This window comes from Lagopus leucura, unplaced genomic scaffold (assembly GCF_019238085.1).
Source record: "Lagopus leucura isolate 7727_CA_CO unplaced genomic scaffold, USGS_WTPT01 Super-Scaffold_100002, whole genome shotgun sequence".
NCBI lineage: Eukaryota > Metazoa > Chordata > Aves > Galliformes > Phasianidae > Lagopus > Lagopus leucura.
The window spans coordinates 5,431,572-5,445,035 of NW_024962263.1; the positions used below are offsets into that span (position 1 = coordinate 5,431,572).

General features: G+C 37.8%; 1 protein-coding gene across 5 annotated transcripts in view; it reads left to right on the top strand.

Annotated features, from left to right (window-relative positions):
* KIF13A (kinesin family member 13A) overlaps window positions 1–13,464 on the top strand; it is a 110,854-nt gene that overhangs the window by 86,562 nt on the left and 10,828 nt on the right. For 3 of the 5 annotated variants that reach the window (XM_042868650.1, XM_042868651.1, XM_042868653.1), the window contains 15 exons: window positions 100–251; window positions 367–499; window positions 614–760; window positions 1,662–1,700; window positions 2,989–3,088; window positions 3,182–3,308; window positions 4,333–4,388; window positions 5,547–5,671; window positions 6,373–6,549; window positions 7,521–7,613; window positions 8,265–8,417; window positions 9,881–9,958; window positions 10,498–10,545; window positions 11,006–11,117; window positions 12,046–12,197. In XM_042868650.1, the coding sequence (XP_042724584.1) occupies window positions 100–251; window positions 367–499; window positions 614–760; window positions 1,662–1,700; window positions 2,989–3,088; window positions 3,182–3,308; window positions 4,333–4,388; window positions 5,547–5,671; window positions 6,373–6,549; window positions 7,521–7,613; window positions 8,265–8,417; window positions 9,881–9,958; window positions 10,498–10,545; window positions 11,006–11,117; window positions 12,046–12,197 (1,692 nt within the window). Of the gene's footprint in view, window positions 1–99; window positions 252–366; window positions 500–613; window positions 761–1,661; window positions 1,701–2,988; window positions 3,089–3,181; window positions 3,309–4,332; window positions 4,389–5,546; window positions 5,672–6,372; window positions 6,550–7,520; window positions 7,614–8,264; window positions 8,418–9,880; window positions 9,959–10,497; window positions 10,546–11,005; window positions 11,118–12,045; window positions 12,198–12,705; window positions 12,811–13,178; window positions 13,224–13,464 lie in introns of all 5 variants that reach the window. The other 2 variants (XM_042868654.1, XM_042868655.1) reach the window with 2 other exon arrangements.

A 13,464-nucleotide genomic window follows, 5' to 3' on the forward strand; every position in this document is an offset into this window, starting at 1 on the left:
ACAACTCTGTTGACCTGTCAAGCTTTATAATCTGAGCTTTTTTGAGGATTGCAATTACTTTGTTTCATTGGTTGTAATGTGTTTTATTCTGATTTCTAGGACTACGTGGTGAATGTCACAGAGGAGTTTTTGGAGTTCATTTCAGAAGGAGCTCTTGCTATTGAGGTGTGGGGTCACAGATGTACAGGCAATGGCACCTCTGTTTGGGAAGTTGACTCTCTTCATGCTAAAACTAGGACACTGAGAGACAGGTATGAATTACGCATGGATGTTTTCATCAGCTTTCCAGAGGCTTTCCAATACCTGTGGTGCACTTAGCATATTTTGATGAGGCAACCATTAGTTTTTGTGGGTATGTCTTTTTAGGTGGAATGAAGTAACTCGAAGAATAGAAATGTGGATTTCCATACAAGAATTGAATGAGATGGGAGAATATACTGCAGTTGAACTCCATCAGGCAAAGGATGTAAACACGGGGGGGATTTTCCAGCTTAGGCAGGTATGTCTTTTTCCTTATTGCCTTGCTCATACTTAAATTAATTCCTAATTTTATTCTTAGATTCCCTCTGTTTCTCTCTCCCTGTCTTTCTTTATCAATTACCTTCCTGTTCAGGGTCATTCTCGCAGAGTTCAGGTGACAGTGAAACCTGTGCAACATTCAGGAACGTTGCCTCTCATGGTAGAAGCAATTCTTTCAGTCTCTATAGGTGGTGTGACTGCCAGATCAACCAAATTGCAAAGGGGCTTGGACAGCTATCAGGTAAGACAGTTACATTTTTATGCATTGATTTATTTTCTCTTTTTACTTTGCTGTTTTAGATCCTGACTAAAAGTTCCAAAAGGGACCTTAGTTCACACACTGGTACATGATGCATTATCTTGCTGTTTTAGATGTTTGAAGCTAATGTGAGTATAGGGTGCTGAAGCTGCTTCTTTTTTAGCTTGCTTGTAACTTAGTGTGTAAATGATGAAGAGCCAAGTATGATATCTGGATATATGCAAGACCACAGGCATATGGAATTTGTTTTCACTTTTGCAGCAGTGAAATTAATACAGATTAATGATTTGGTTAATTTCTCTCTCATGTATGAATGGTGCAAGTTGAAGAGTAAAAACATAAAAATGAGTAGGGATAATGTCTTACAGTGATATAACATTTATCTTTTTAAGCTGTTACTGAATGCAGCAGGTCTTAAGAAGTATAAATGACTTGCTGCTGCTGCCAGACAAATTCATATGGAAAACAAAGCATTCTTTTAGTAGCAATAGCAAAGAACAATTGGAACAGGCCACCCAGGGAAGCATGGCACTTTCAGTCATTCAGAACCACAAGTAATTCTAACCTTAAGTATGGACAAAACTGTAAATGTGAGGTTTGGCTGTATGCTTGCTCCGTCCTTTTTCTGGTGCTGTATTCTATACATTCCTTTTTTTGCTAAATATAACTTCTAAAATCATGGCTGAGATGCTGTAGTCTGTAATGAAGAAAAAATTGATCCTCTCTGTTAGTAAGACTTTGGTTACTTGAATGTTGTAATTTTAACATTTTACAAGTTTGTGTCAAGAAATGTTTGCGCTCATGTTTGGGGATATTTCTGTGATTTTTCTGTTGAAAAATGCATGTTCTTTTGTTTTTTACAAAATTTATTTTCTCCTACCAGAAGGAGGAGGATGATGGTGGTGATATGGATAGTTATCAGGTATTGATGCTGTTGCTGTCAATCCTGTGGCATGGGGCACAGCTAATGCTAATAGCCAACAGCTTTCAAATGAGCAAGCATAGTGGTGCAAGCAAAAGCAGCTTTGAAATATGTGCTATGCATTTAAGAGGCTACCTGGGCTATAAAACACTGCTATTTCAGTTCATCTAATGACTTTACACTCTTGCAGTGTGTTCTTTTCTCTATTGGCAGTCAGCTCTCCTAATGGGCTAAAGGAATTGCCTAACAGGAATAAAAACTTCAACTTGAATTTAAAATGAAAATAGTTTCTATTGAGTTTCATAGGGGGGAAAAAAAAGCCCTGCAGGTACAGAAATTCTTCTCAACCAAATTGCACAACAAATGGCTTTTTAATTTTGTTTTATAAAGAAAGCATCTTAACCTCTTGAGTTGTGCAGTTTTCTGAAATGCTTCTGAGAGCAAGTGGAGGGTGAGAGTCCGAGGAGTACAGAAGTTCAGCGAAGCAAACTTCCTATTTTCAAGCTTAGAAACCTTGAACGTGGCTCTTCTGTGATAAGTGAATGTAAGGCAGTCGAAGTTGAGAAAGCTTGAAAGAAGAATTGTTCAAAAGATGGCAAAGGCCAGAAGAAGAAATGTCTAAAAATCTAAAGCACAGAAGAGATTTTACATAGAAGTCTTATTTTTAGTAGGCAGCTTTACAGAGGTTATGCTGACATCCCATAAGATAATGTGTTAGACTTTACAGCAACCTCAGAAGTACCAGTTAGGCACTAACTTCTTGCGGGCTGTTTATGTGCTTCCTGACAAATCACAGAGAAGAATGAGCCAGATTTTCTGTGATACCACAAAGCATGATTGCATGATGGGTTTTGTTTGCATGAGAAACCTTTTAATTGCGCTGATAGCAACTACTAGCAGTGGAATTTCGTGCAGATTTGAGGGTATACTGACCTATCTAATCTTCAGGAGAACTTACAATCAACTCATTATACCTGTTTTCATATTCCATGCACTATTACAAGGTTTAATTGCCACTTCTGTGAATAATAAGCCTACGGTGTATAATCCTGTTCAATAACTGAAATTATCATATTTTCTTTTTCTCCTTTTGGAACTTGAGATCTGAAAGCAAATTTCCATTCATGGGTGATGAGGTACTTAATTAGCATGCATGTTATTTGGGGGAAAAAAGTTTTCTGCATCATGCAAGCTGTTTAATATCAGTTCTGATGAAATTATCACAAGATTCGCTGCCGTTTGGTCTTAACCACAAAGTGTAGTAACTTCCTTTTTTCTTCCATGTTAGGAAGAAGACTTAAACTGTGTACGAGAAAGATGGTCTGATGCACTGATAAAACGCAGAGAATACTTAGATGAGCAGATTCAAAAGATCAGCAATAAACAAGGTTTGAAGCTTAAAAACTCACTCATAAGTACTTTAGTCCCTGTTTCATCAACAACAAGAAGTGTCTTACATCATATAACCTCTTCCTCTGTAGAGAAATCTGAGGATGATATCGAACGAGAAGCTCGGCTGGTAGAACAGTGGGTCGGGCTGACGGAAGAAAGGAATGCAGTGTTTGTTCCAGCACCAGGCAGTGGGATCCCCGGTGCACCTGCAAATTGGTATGTTCAGAAAGAAACGTTGGAGTGGTGAGCTGCTTCTGCAGGAACATTGTGAACTTACAGGGTCAAAATCTCAGGGTGTTTTATTGCTTCCTACGTTTTCCTGTACTGCCACGAATGACACAGAGCTGGCATGAACTCTGATGCTGGTTAACTTACTACATGAAGTAGTTTTGAGATAGCTCTGAAGGTTTGAACATCACCTCTGAATTTAAAAGTATTTTACTTCTTTGTTGTTTTAAATTCTGAAAGTTGACTCCCTTCAGCAAAAAAAAAAAAGGAATGTGTCTAAAATGAACTACAGAACATGATTTCATTGAGTTCAGGGTGTGGAAGGGAGATATTGTAATGTAAAAGATTGTTCTCTTATTCGATTCAAATTTCTACTAATGTATCTTTCATTTGAATTTGTGTTTTAAATAAGATCATTGGAACTAACCTTGGAAAAACTAAGAATGCATCAGGTTAAATTTGGGAAAGTATGGACAAGAAATAACAAATCTAATGAAGTGTATGCTGATGTCCCTGATAATACCTAACTCTCTTATTCACTGGGTGAATAATGTAATGGTATTTTTTCCTCTCAAACTTAAGATATTTTTTTTCCCTTATTCACCTGAAGTATACTGTGGTCATGTAGCTAGAAATGCATGTATTGTTATAAAGACTGTCTTGTCAGCAGTTACTTATTCATTTGTTTGAAAGGTTGCTAACCTTTATGTGTAAGATGACTGCAGCCAGTTAATTGTATAAGAAACAGTGGGATGTTTAGAACTGTCACCATTGTAACAATTGTAATGCACTGAAGTGTGTGCTTTAAGTTTTGGTAAAGCATTAGATTTAGTTACGTGTGGAGATAGGCAAAACACTGTCTATGCAACACAGTCAATCAGATTCGCCATCAAAATGTTGACTGCTTTAGTCACTGATTACAGTTAATGAATCTTGCACAGAGATTGGTTTGCCCTAATTAGTTTTGACATGTGTTTGTCTTCCTTGTTGATAGCAGTTTGTTTTGTTCCAGGATTCCACCTGCTGGGATGGAAACACATATACCTGTCCTCTTCCTTGATTTGAATGGTATGCTGTAATGACAGATTAAGAAACTTAGGAAAAGAATAAAATTTAGTTCTAATGATGCACTGATAGGTGGAATAGTTCATCTTAAATATCTGAGAGAGTTCTGTCAATGGCAGTGTCTGGTATAGATTGCAGAATGTTCTTTCTTCTGATTACATATGTTGGAATAATTAAACACAATTATTTTAAAATTAAGGTGCACATCAGGGAGCATACGAGTACAAGGATTGTTTTCTCAACAAAAAAAGCTGAGAAAGAGCAAGCTTAGTTTAAATGGAAGAAAAGAAAGAAACATTTTGTGTGCATTTCAGTGTACAAATCCACAGGTCATAAGAACGTTGGGGAATCTCCCAGCTGTTCCAGATCTGAGTTATCTGTAGAAGTTTAAACAGATGGTTTGATGAGGAGTGTGCTAGAATATCTAAGTGTTCTCCCTTTGAAAGCACTTAGTTTTAACTTTGAGAAGGCTACTGATATTTGTTCTCAGAACACAGACACACTGTTAAGCAGCAAGAAACTGGAGTTTGCACCATATTTAAGGACTGATTAGGAAGTCTGTAAGTATAAACTCTTAGACATGAAGTAGAGAAGGATCCACAAGCCCTGTTACATCCAGCACATCACTGTACTCCTAGACATGTTTATAAAGGCAACACACTAATATCTTCTTTGAACACTGCTTTTGTAAAATTTCTTCATCAGTGCTCACAAGAAATGTTTCTGTTTTCCATTGTAAGCAGAGTTTAGCGGACAGAAAGCCAATAGAACACATTCATGGATCATTGCACAACAGGGTTTTTTTTTGTATTATAAAAAAACTAACTTTATCAATACTGCTGTTCTCAATCTGGATACATCAGAGCTGATTTAAATACAGATGAGTTGTTTAGGTAAATTAGGAACTTTCTGGCTGGGTAAGTTCCTTTCATGAATACTGAGAAATAGATTGGAATTCCGTTTAGGCCATGTGAGGACATGTTCAGAAGGAATCTTAACTTGGTTTTAGTTCCTATTTTGTATGCTTGAATTATTTTTGAGCTAATGCATGGTAAGATTAATCAGGACTAAATGTATTATGAAATTATTACAACTTTGCCTCTGTATATTAATATCCTTTGGTGCAAACCTGTTTCCTTCTTTGCACATTTGTTTTGTTAGCTGATGACCTCAGTGCCAATGAACAACTTATAGGTCCCCACGCATCAGGAGTTAACTCAATCCTACCAAAGGAGCATGGGAGTCCATTCTTTTATCTGCCAATCATAAAACACAGTGATGATGAGGTAAATTAAATTTCTTCTCTCTTCCCTTCGTCCTTTCTCTTGCGGGCTCTTTGATTTTTCAGAGGAAACTGCTTCCTTTGTCCTCACCAGGCAAAGCTTAGTGATTAAATAAAGCTTTTTCTTTTGTAGTACATGATTCCTTCTTAAGTGCAATAAATTGAGAATTGTTGTAAATAAGAAATTCCAAAACATACCTGGAATCAGTCAACATGTGTGTCTTCCACTTTCTGTGCCTTCTCAAGCCAATACTTAACAGATCATTTGCAGAATAAATGGCATGCTGAGATGCAGGAGACAGGGAAGGAAAAAGATTTTCTGCAATATGGGAACAGGTTTATTCTGTACAGAAAATTGTAACTTAATCTAACAAGTGGAAGCATTGTCATTGAATTCAATAAACTGTCAATAATGGTTTGTTTTTCTTCCTTCAGTTTTCCCCTCTGTGTTCCTCTGGTTGTAAACTTTCTTTTTGGGCAAGGATTTTGTGTTCCATCATGTTCTGTGATATCTTAACACCTATTTTTATGGTCCTTCTGATTTGTTCCTTATTATGAAAGGGTCATTTTACTTAATTTTGCACAATGAATACTCACTGTCCTTTCACAGAAGTATTGTTTTACGCCATGTGAAATCATTGCAAATTACTTGTCGAAGTAATTGAGGCTTTGATTTTCCTTTTTCCGTGTGATTTCTCTGTGTAGGTTTCAGCCACTGCTGCCTGGGACTCTTCTGTCCATGATTCTGTGCATCTGAATAGAGTAACTCCTCAAAATGAGAGGATTTACTTAATAGTGAAGACTACTGTGCAGCTCAGCCATCCTGCTGCAATGGAACTGGTCTTACGGAAAAGGATTGCAGCCAATATTTATAACAAGCAGGTAATAAGTTCATATGTTATTACTAATTTTGTTTTATATCCCTGATTTTATGAATGTTTTCCTAGCTGCTTGCTTTGTTTTGCATGTCTCCTGTTCTTATGAAAGACAAATGAAAAACAGATTAGCACGGGTTGCAGTGATGCTGTGTTTGTCTGGTACAGCCCTTTGAGCTGTTTGTTTTTCAACCTGATTTGGTTCACAGCATGGCAGATGCTACTTTTACAAAAACAACAACAAAAAAAGTAGCTTGGACAATGAGATGCTCTCTAAAATTGCATTGCTTTCTATTTCCCAGACAACTGAGACCAAGAGCATATGTCAGAAATGCTTCAGATTTTGCAGTGGGAAAGGGAAGTGGAGTTGGGACACCAAGCAGCTGTTGTGCTACTAAATAACTTACTAATAGCTGAATTCCTCTCCTTTTTGTATTTGAGATATTTTCCCTTGCTACTTTCATTTGTCTAAAATGCCTTATGAGGTGGAAGTTAAGTTTACAGTTCATGACATAAAGGCTTACTAATCTGATAATGAAGCATACCAAGTCTGTGACTATAACTGTAAAAGCTGTGGTTACTGTTCCAGCTGTGGCTAGAAATCAGAGTTGTGCTTTGCTATAGCAAAAGGAATTTTCTGCTTTTTTAACAGGTGGCTGGCAAAATGAGGAGTGTTAGCATATTAGACTTCCTACAGCCACAGTTTCTCAGTTACAGGTTATAACACAGGAACTGAGCTTCAGTGAAAAACAGGAGTAAACTGTTACTATTTGAACTTTGCAGCATTTTATACTGAGCACAGGGCTGTGTCGAGTACTTTTAAGGACTGTGAATACTGAAAAGGAACTTTCTAAATCATTGTCCTGAAAATTGTGCTTATGTGGTAAATTAAACTTTTGCACTGCAACTTTTTTTTTGTCTTAAAGCACTGTAAGTAATCATTATCAAAGAAGTAACTGAAAATTACTTTATTTCTAGAGTTTTACCCAGAGCCTGAAAAGAAGAATATCCTTGAAAAATATATACTATGCCTGTGGAGTAACCTATGAAATAGTATCTAATATACCTAAGGTAAATTGCACCATGTTTCTCTGGCAAATTCACTGAAAGTAACAGAATGACCTATTGCAGTGAGCCCTGCTTTATTGATATGAGGCAGCTTGCCAAAGTGCATACCCTGTAGCTCAATAGTGAGATCATTTCTACCTATAAACAGTAGAAAACTGAGGATTTTATTTTCTATCTTACTGTGTAAACTGTGTTCTTGTATTATGAAATTGTATTAGCCACTACAGGGAAATGCAGAGGCTACTCGAAAGGGAATTCATGTCAATGAAAACAGAAAAACAGCTGAGAAATTTATTTCAACAGGAATATGAACTGGTTTTTATATTGCAAACTTGTAGAAATTGAAAATGTATTCAAAAATTGATTTTAAAGGTAAACTGGACAAATGAAAACAAATAGTGTAGTCCCCGTGTAATTGTTTTGTATGATAATACTTAGAATTTAAGTTCTAGAGAAGTTATGCAGAGAGTCTGAGGTTCAAGAAGGAAGTTGCATTTACTTCCTTTCAGCATCATTTACACGTGTTGAAAAGTCTTGGATTGTTGATTATCGTTAGGATTACTGATTAATTTCTGAATTGAGATGATGGGAGTCAACACCTTAGAAACAACACACTTCAACTTGAAAGGCTAAACAGTATAACTTGCAATTTAGGCTACAGAAGAAATTGAGGATCGTGAGACCTTAGCTCTGATGGCTGCAAGGAGTGAAAATGAGGGTACATCTGATGGTGAAACTTACATTGAGAAATACACACGTGGAGTTCTGCAAGTGGAGAACATTTTGAGTCTTGAACGACTAAGGCAGGTAAGGAAAAGGCACTTAGGGCATCTTTTGAACTTTTTAATTACAATTTAAGTAGAGGATGTGGGTGGTTTTCGTTTTAAAATAAGAATTGCTTGTTTTTCAACTCTTCAGTTGAGTGAGAACACTGAACAATGTGGGATAAATGTAAGACTGAGATACTTGTGTGAAATACAGAATTGCAGCAGAGGTGGATTAAGTAGAGTATGTTAGTGGTGTCATAGTCAGAAGCTGAACAGGCAAAAGCCAAAGTATGGATTTGGATTCCAGATAGAAGTTTTGGTGACTGTGTGTGCAAATTAAGATTTGCAAATGCAGGCCCTGTTTGTTGTCATTAAGCACACTGGGGGGAAAAAAAAAGATTCTGGCTGAATTTCAGGGCCCAGTGTGTGGTGATCAGTGGCACAAGGCCTGCTTGCAGCCCAGTAACTAGCAGTTACCCTAGAGATTGGTACTGGGCCTAGTTCTGTTTAACATCTGTATTAATGATCTGAATGGAGCGAACCCTCGGGAATTTTGCAGATGACTCAAAACTACAGGGAGTGTTGATTATACCAAAGGGTTATGCTGCCATCCAGAGGGACTTTGACATGATGGAGAAATGAGTAATAGAAATCTCATGAAGTTCAACAAGGAGAAGTGCAAAGTTCTGCTCCTGGAGAGGGACAAAGCACCAGGACGTGCTGGGGGCATCCAGCTGGAAAACATTTTGACAGGAAAGAACCTGGAGTTCCCTCATGGACACCAAGTTGATCATGAGCCACCAAAGTGCCTTTGCAGCAAAGAAGAATAGTAGTGTCCTGAGTTGCATTAGGCACTAGGTATTGCCAGCAAGTCAATGGAGGTGATCCTTCTCCTCTACTCAGCACTGGTGAAGCCACATCTGGAGTGCTGTGTCCAGTTCTTGGCTCGCCTGTGCACGAGAAACCCAGACATACTGGAGTGAATACAGCATAGGGCCAAAATGTTAATGAAGGAACTGCAACATCTCTCCTGTGATGAAAAGACAAAGTTAGGACTTCTCAGACTGCAGAAGGAAGGCTGGAGGGTGGGGTAGTAGATCATTTCATTGTATTTCAATCATTTCAGTAACTAGAACGAGGGTTCAAACACAGCAGAAGCAGACTCTTTTCAATGGTGCCAAGTGACAGGATAAGAGGCAATGGATGTTCTGTCTGTACATCAGGAAGTGAAGCAGTTCTTTGCTGTGTGAGTGACTGAGCAATGGAATGGATTTGAAGAGTTTCCTCCCATGGAGATAGTTAAAAGGCATTTGGATGTTCCCTTAGGTAAGTGGCTGTAGGTAGGCAGCCACTTGAACCCAGAGAGGTTGAACCATAAAACCACCAGAGATCTCTTCTGACCTCAATGATTCCGTGATTCTGTCCTGTTTGATTGCTTCTCATGAGGACATTGTTCATCACTGATAACAGCACTATTTAAGTGGGATCTGTTCTTCTACATAGGCAGTTACAGTCAAAGAAGCACTCTCTACCAAAGCAAGAAACATCCGCAGAAGCATGAGCACACCAAATGTCCACAATGTAAGAACCTTTCTCCTCTGGTAAATTCGTGTGAACTGGGTGGAATGGTGTTGTCTGTGTACTGATGGAATACTTGCACGATGTGATATGGTAATGATTATTCTGAAATAGAGCTAGTCAACCTGTAGGAAGGTTGACATGCATGAAAAAAGTCAGTCATCCAATAGAAATCCCTGCTCACAGTTTTCCTTTCTGGAAGAAAGCAAGGGCAGAGGGAGAGTTGGTCAGAACTCTCCTTCTTGTAGAAAGGTAATAGTCTGAGAAGAACTGTAGAATGATGGCTGCAGTTATTCACATTACTTTTTGTTTTTCACTTTGATGTAAAAGTCTCTTTTACTTCTTTTCATGGTGGAAGGGATAGTTTCCATTTTGTGTGTGTTTTATGCATTATTGTATCACCCACTCAGACAGAACAAATGTAGCTGTCCTTCTAAGTAATCTTATCTGAAAAGTTAGGACTAAATGTTCGGTGTCTCCTTAAGGTATCTTATAAATAAAAGGAATGCATTTTGTCATTTCTACCTCTTGGTGTCTTGTAGGTGTCCTGTAGCCGACTAGATCTTTCTGCCTGTGATGAAGATGATAAGGTATGGAAGTGTGAAGTTAAAAAAAGTATGTTTACATAATATATGTAACAAATGCTAATTACATCCTATTTTGAATTAAACTCTTGTTCACCTCTGCTTTTTATATTAGAATTATAGAAAATGATATTTAAGAAGGAGAAAGATAGAGAAAACCTTAGAGAAAACAGAGTATTGATGGGAAAGTTCAACATCCACTGCCATACTGTTATCATCTGCCTCTGATGTCGTGGGCCAGCATAATAAAATAGGGATTACTTTTGGACCATCTCTCATATTATCAAAGAAAATCTAGTTGCTTCTGAATTATCCATCATTTTCAAGACAGAAAAATATCTTGAAGTTGTAAAATTGATATATTTGAGGTTTTAAAAAAAGAATAAAATGAGCTTTTGAGTTTACCTATTAACTTCTCCATGTTTTCCTGTATCAGCATGTATATTTATGTATTTTTGTTTCTTAGGGTTGGTCTGAAAGTCACCTAGATATGTCTGACTGTTCTTCCAGTTATCAGGATGTATCATGCTATGGTACTTTACCCAGGGAGTCACCACGCAAGAGCAAAGAGGGCAGCGGTGAGACTCTAAAGTATATGTGTAATGATTTTGCTTGTGGTTTTAATCACTGTGCTAGATTGGAAGTCAGATAAAAAACAGATAAAAATTTCTTCCTATTAAATTCTCAGTTCTTTTCTCCTATTTAAATGCTTTATCCAGCTTCTTGCTTTAGCAGCTTAACATAATCTGTGAATGGGGGGGAGAGAAATGTATGAAGATATTCAGGAAAATGTAAGAGTGCTCAGAATCAAATACAAGACAAGATAAACGTGGATCAAAACAGGGAGGAGAGAAAAGGAAAAGCTGCTGCAGATTTATGAATTTGACAATGAAGAGGCTTGTGTGAAAGTGGGAAGACTCCTTTTGCAGGTTCTTTGCATTGTTTGAATATTTGTTCTTTCATGTCAGCAATCACAGATGTCTTATTTTCTTTAGGTTGAGTTGTAACCTGCTCTTCTTGGACAGGAAGTGTTGGTTGAGCCAGTGCTTCCTTGCCCATAACTTTCTTTTTCATCAGCCTAGTTACACTGGCTTGGCTCCTGTGCAGAATTGCAGTGTTGTGGACAGAGAAAGATGAGGCACAGGAAGCAAAAAGCTGTCAGTTTGAGTTTCAGGGATGCTTCCCACTTTTTATGACTGAGATAAAAAGAAAAAAAACTGGAGCCTCAGAATGGAAAGGGCAGATACTGCTGTTCTCTACTTTCCTTCTCTTTCTAGACAGCTCAGAGGAAAACAATCTGCCTTTGTAGAGCTCTGCATCTCTAGATCACTCTAGATCTCATGCTTGAGTCAGTGGTTAAATACTAAAATACTGCCATTCTTTCTGCAGCCATCAATTTGCCAAATGCGCAGCTTAACCTTCTAGTATTTTGAATGTTTGCTCTTGCAGTTAAGATATGAAGAACCAAAGTAGAACATCATTTATTTTATTTTTTTTGCCCCTTAGGTATCACGTCAGAGAATTCTCATGCTTTAATGGCCAGCCCTTTTAAAGCATTTTCTCCTCAGCCACCCAAGTTTTTCAAACCCTTAATGCCAGTGAAAGAGGAGCATAAAAGGAAGACCCCACTTGAAAGTCGACCTCTGCTTAGTCAGGAGGTAATATGTGCAAGCTACCTTGTTCTTTGTGGAATCAACTAATTTTGCATTCTTGGCAAACTGATTGCCACATGCTTCTGTTCCAATACAGTTATGTAATTATTTGGTTAAAATTCATTATATTTGGTGGGTTTTTCATTGTTTATTTTTTTACCTGAAGTATTGGGTTTGTTTCACTTCTTGGTAAGTATTCTCCTTTACTGCGTATTTCTACTTAAAAGTAACAATAACCCCCCCCCTTTTTTTTTTTTTTTTAATTAATTCTATCTAGTTCTAGTGATTCTAGTAATTCTGTGGTGGTTAGAAGCCTGACTTTTATTCTTCATCATAAAACACTGTTGAGAAGAGTGCAAACACATGAGTCTTTCTGCCTGTTAACTTGAGATTTGGTGACACGTGTGGCCACTATGAGTGTTTGGCTTTCATCGTGTCTTAATGCCTTTCTGCCTCACATGCATATTTAGCCTTCGTGGTTTGTGTGATGTGTTGTGTGTCTTAACCTTTGCAGAGTATGCCTTCATCTCAGGTGCATTGTGCTGGCTGTGTTGTGCCTTCAGGAAGTAATGCCAACAGCATGCCTGTAGAAAGCAATAGCATACATGAGGAAAAGATTGTAAGTTCTGTACCAGCTTCTGTTACGAGGCCTGGTGGTGGGCTTAGGGCCCTTTGGTGGTGGGCTTTAGGTACTTCATGCTACTGCAGCAGGAAAAGAAGGAGTAATGTGGATACAATCACTTGTGATTATAACTAATAATTATAATGAGCACTTGCTTGCTTGGCTTACAAATGCAATCTTTAATTGGAAATAATTGTTGGTGGGTTTTTGGTTTTGTTTTTTTTTTTTTTTAATTTATGTGATTCCTCTCGTGGGGAGGGTGGAAAATGGGAGGCTTCAGTTTTTACAGGGCACAAATAATCAAGTAAAGTGTAGCTTAGTGGATCACGTTGTTGTCACTCTAATATGCCTTGTATGTTATCCAGATTTTGTGACTATACCCCAGAGTAAATGGAATGATCCCACTTGGTGTAAGTAACTGCATTTAGGTGTGGGTACGCTATAAAAGCTTTATCTAATTGCCTGGTGTGGGATTAATATCACTAAAATAAGGTTGCTGCTCTTAATTAACCTGCAGCCTCTCTTCATCGTAATTCAGGTGGTGCAATTAGGTGGAGGGTTTTTATTTTTCTATTCAGCTGTCAAATTGTTGTTTTCTCACTGCTGCTTCAACAAAAGATGCATCATTTCTGCTTTATGAAGAACTTGGTT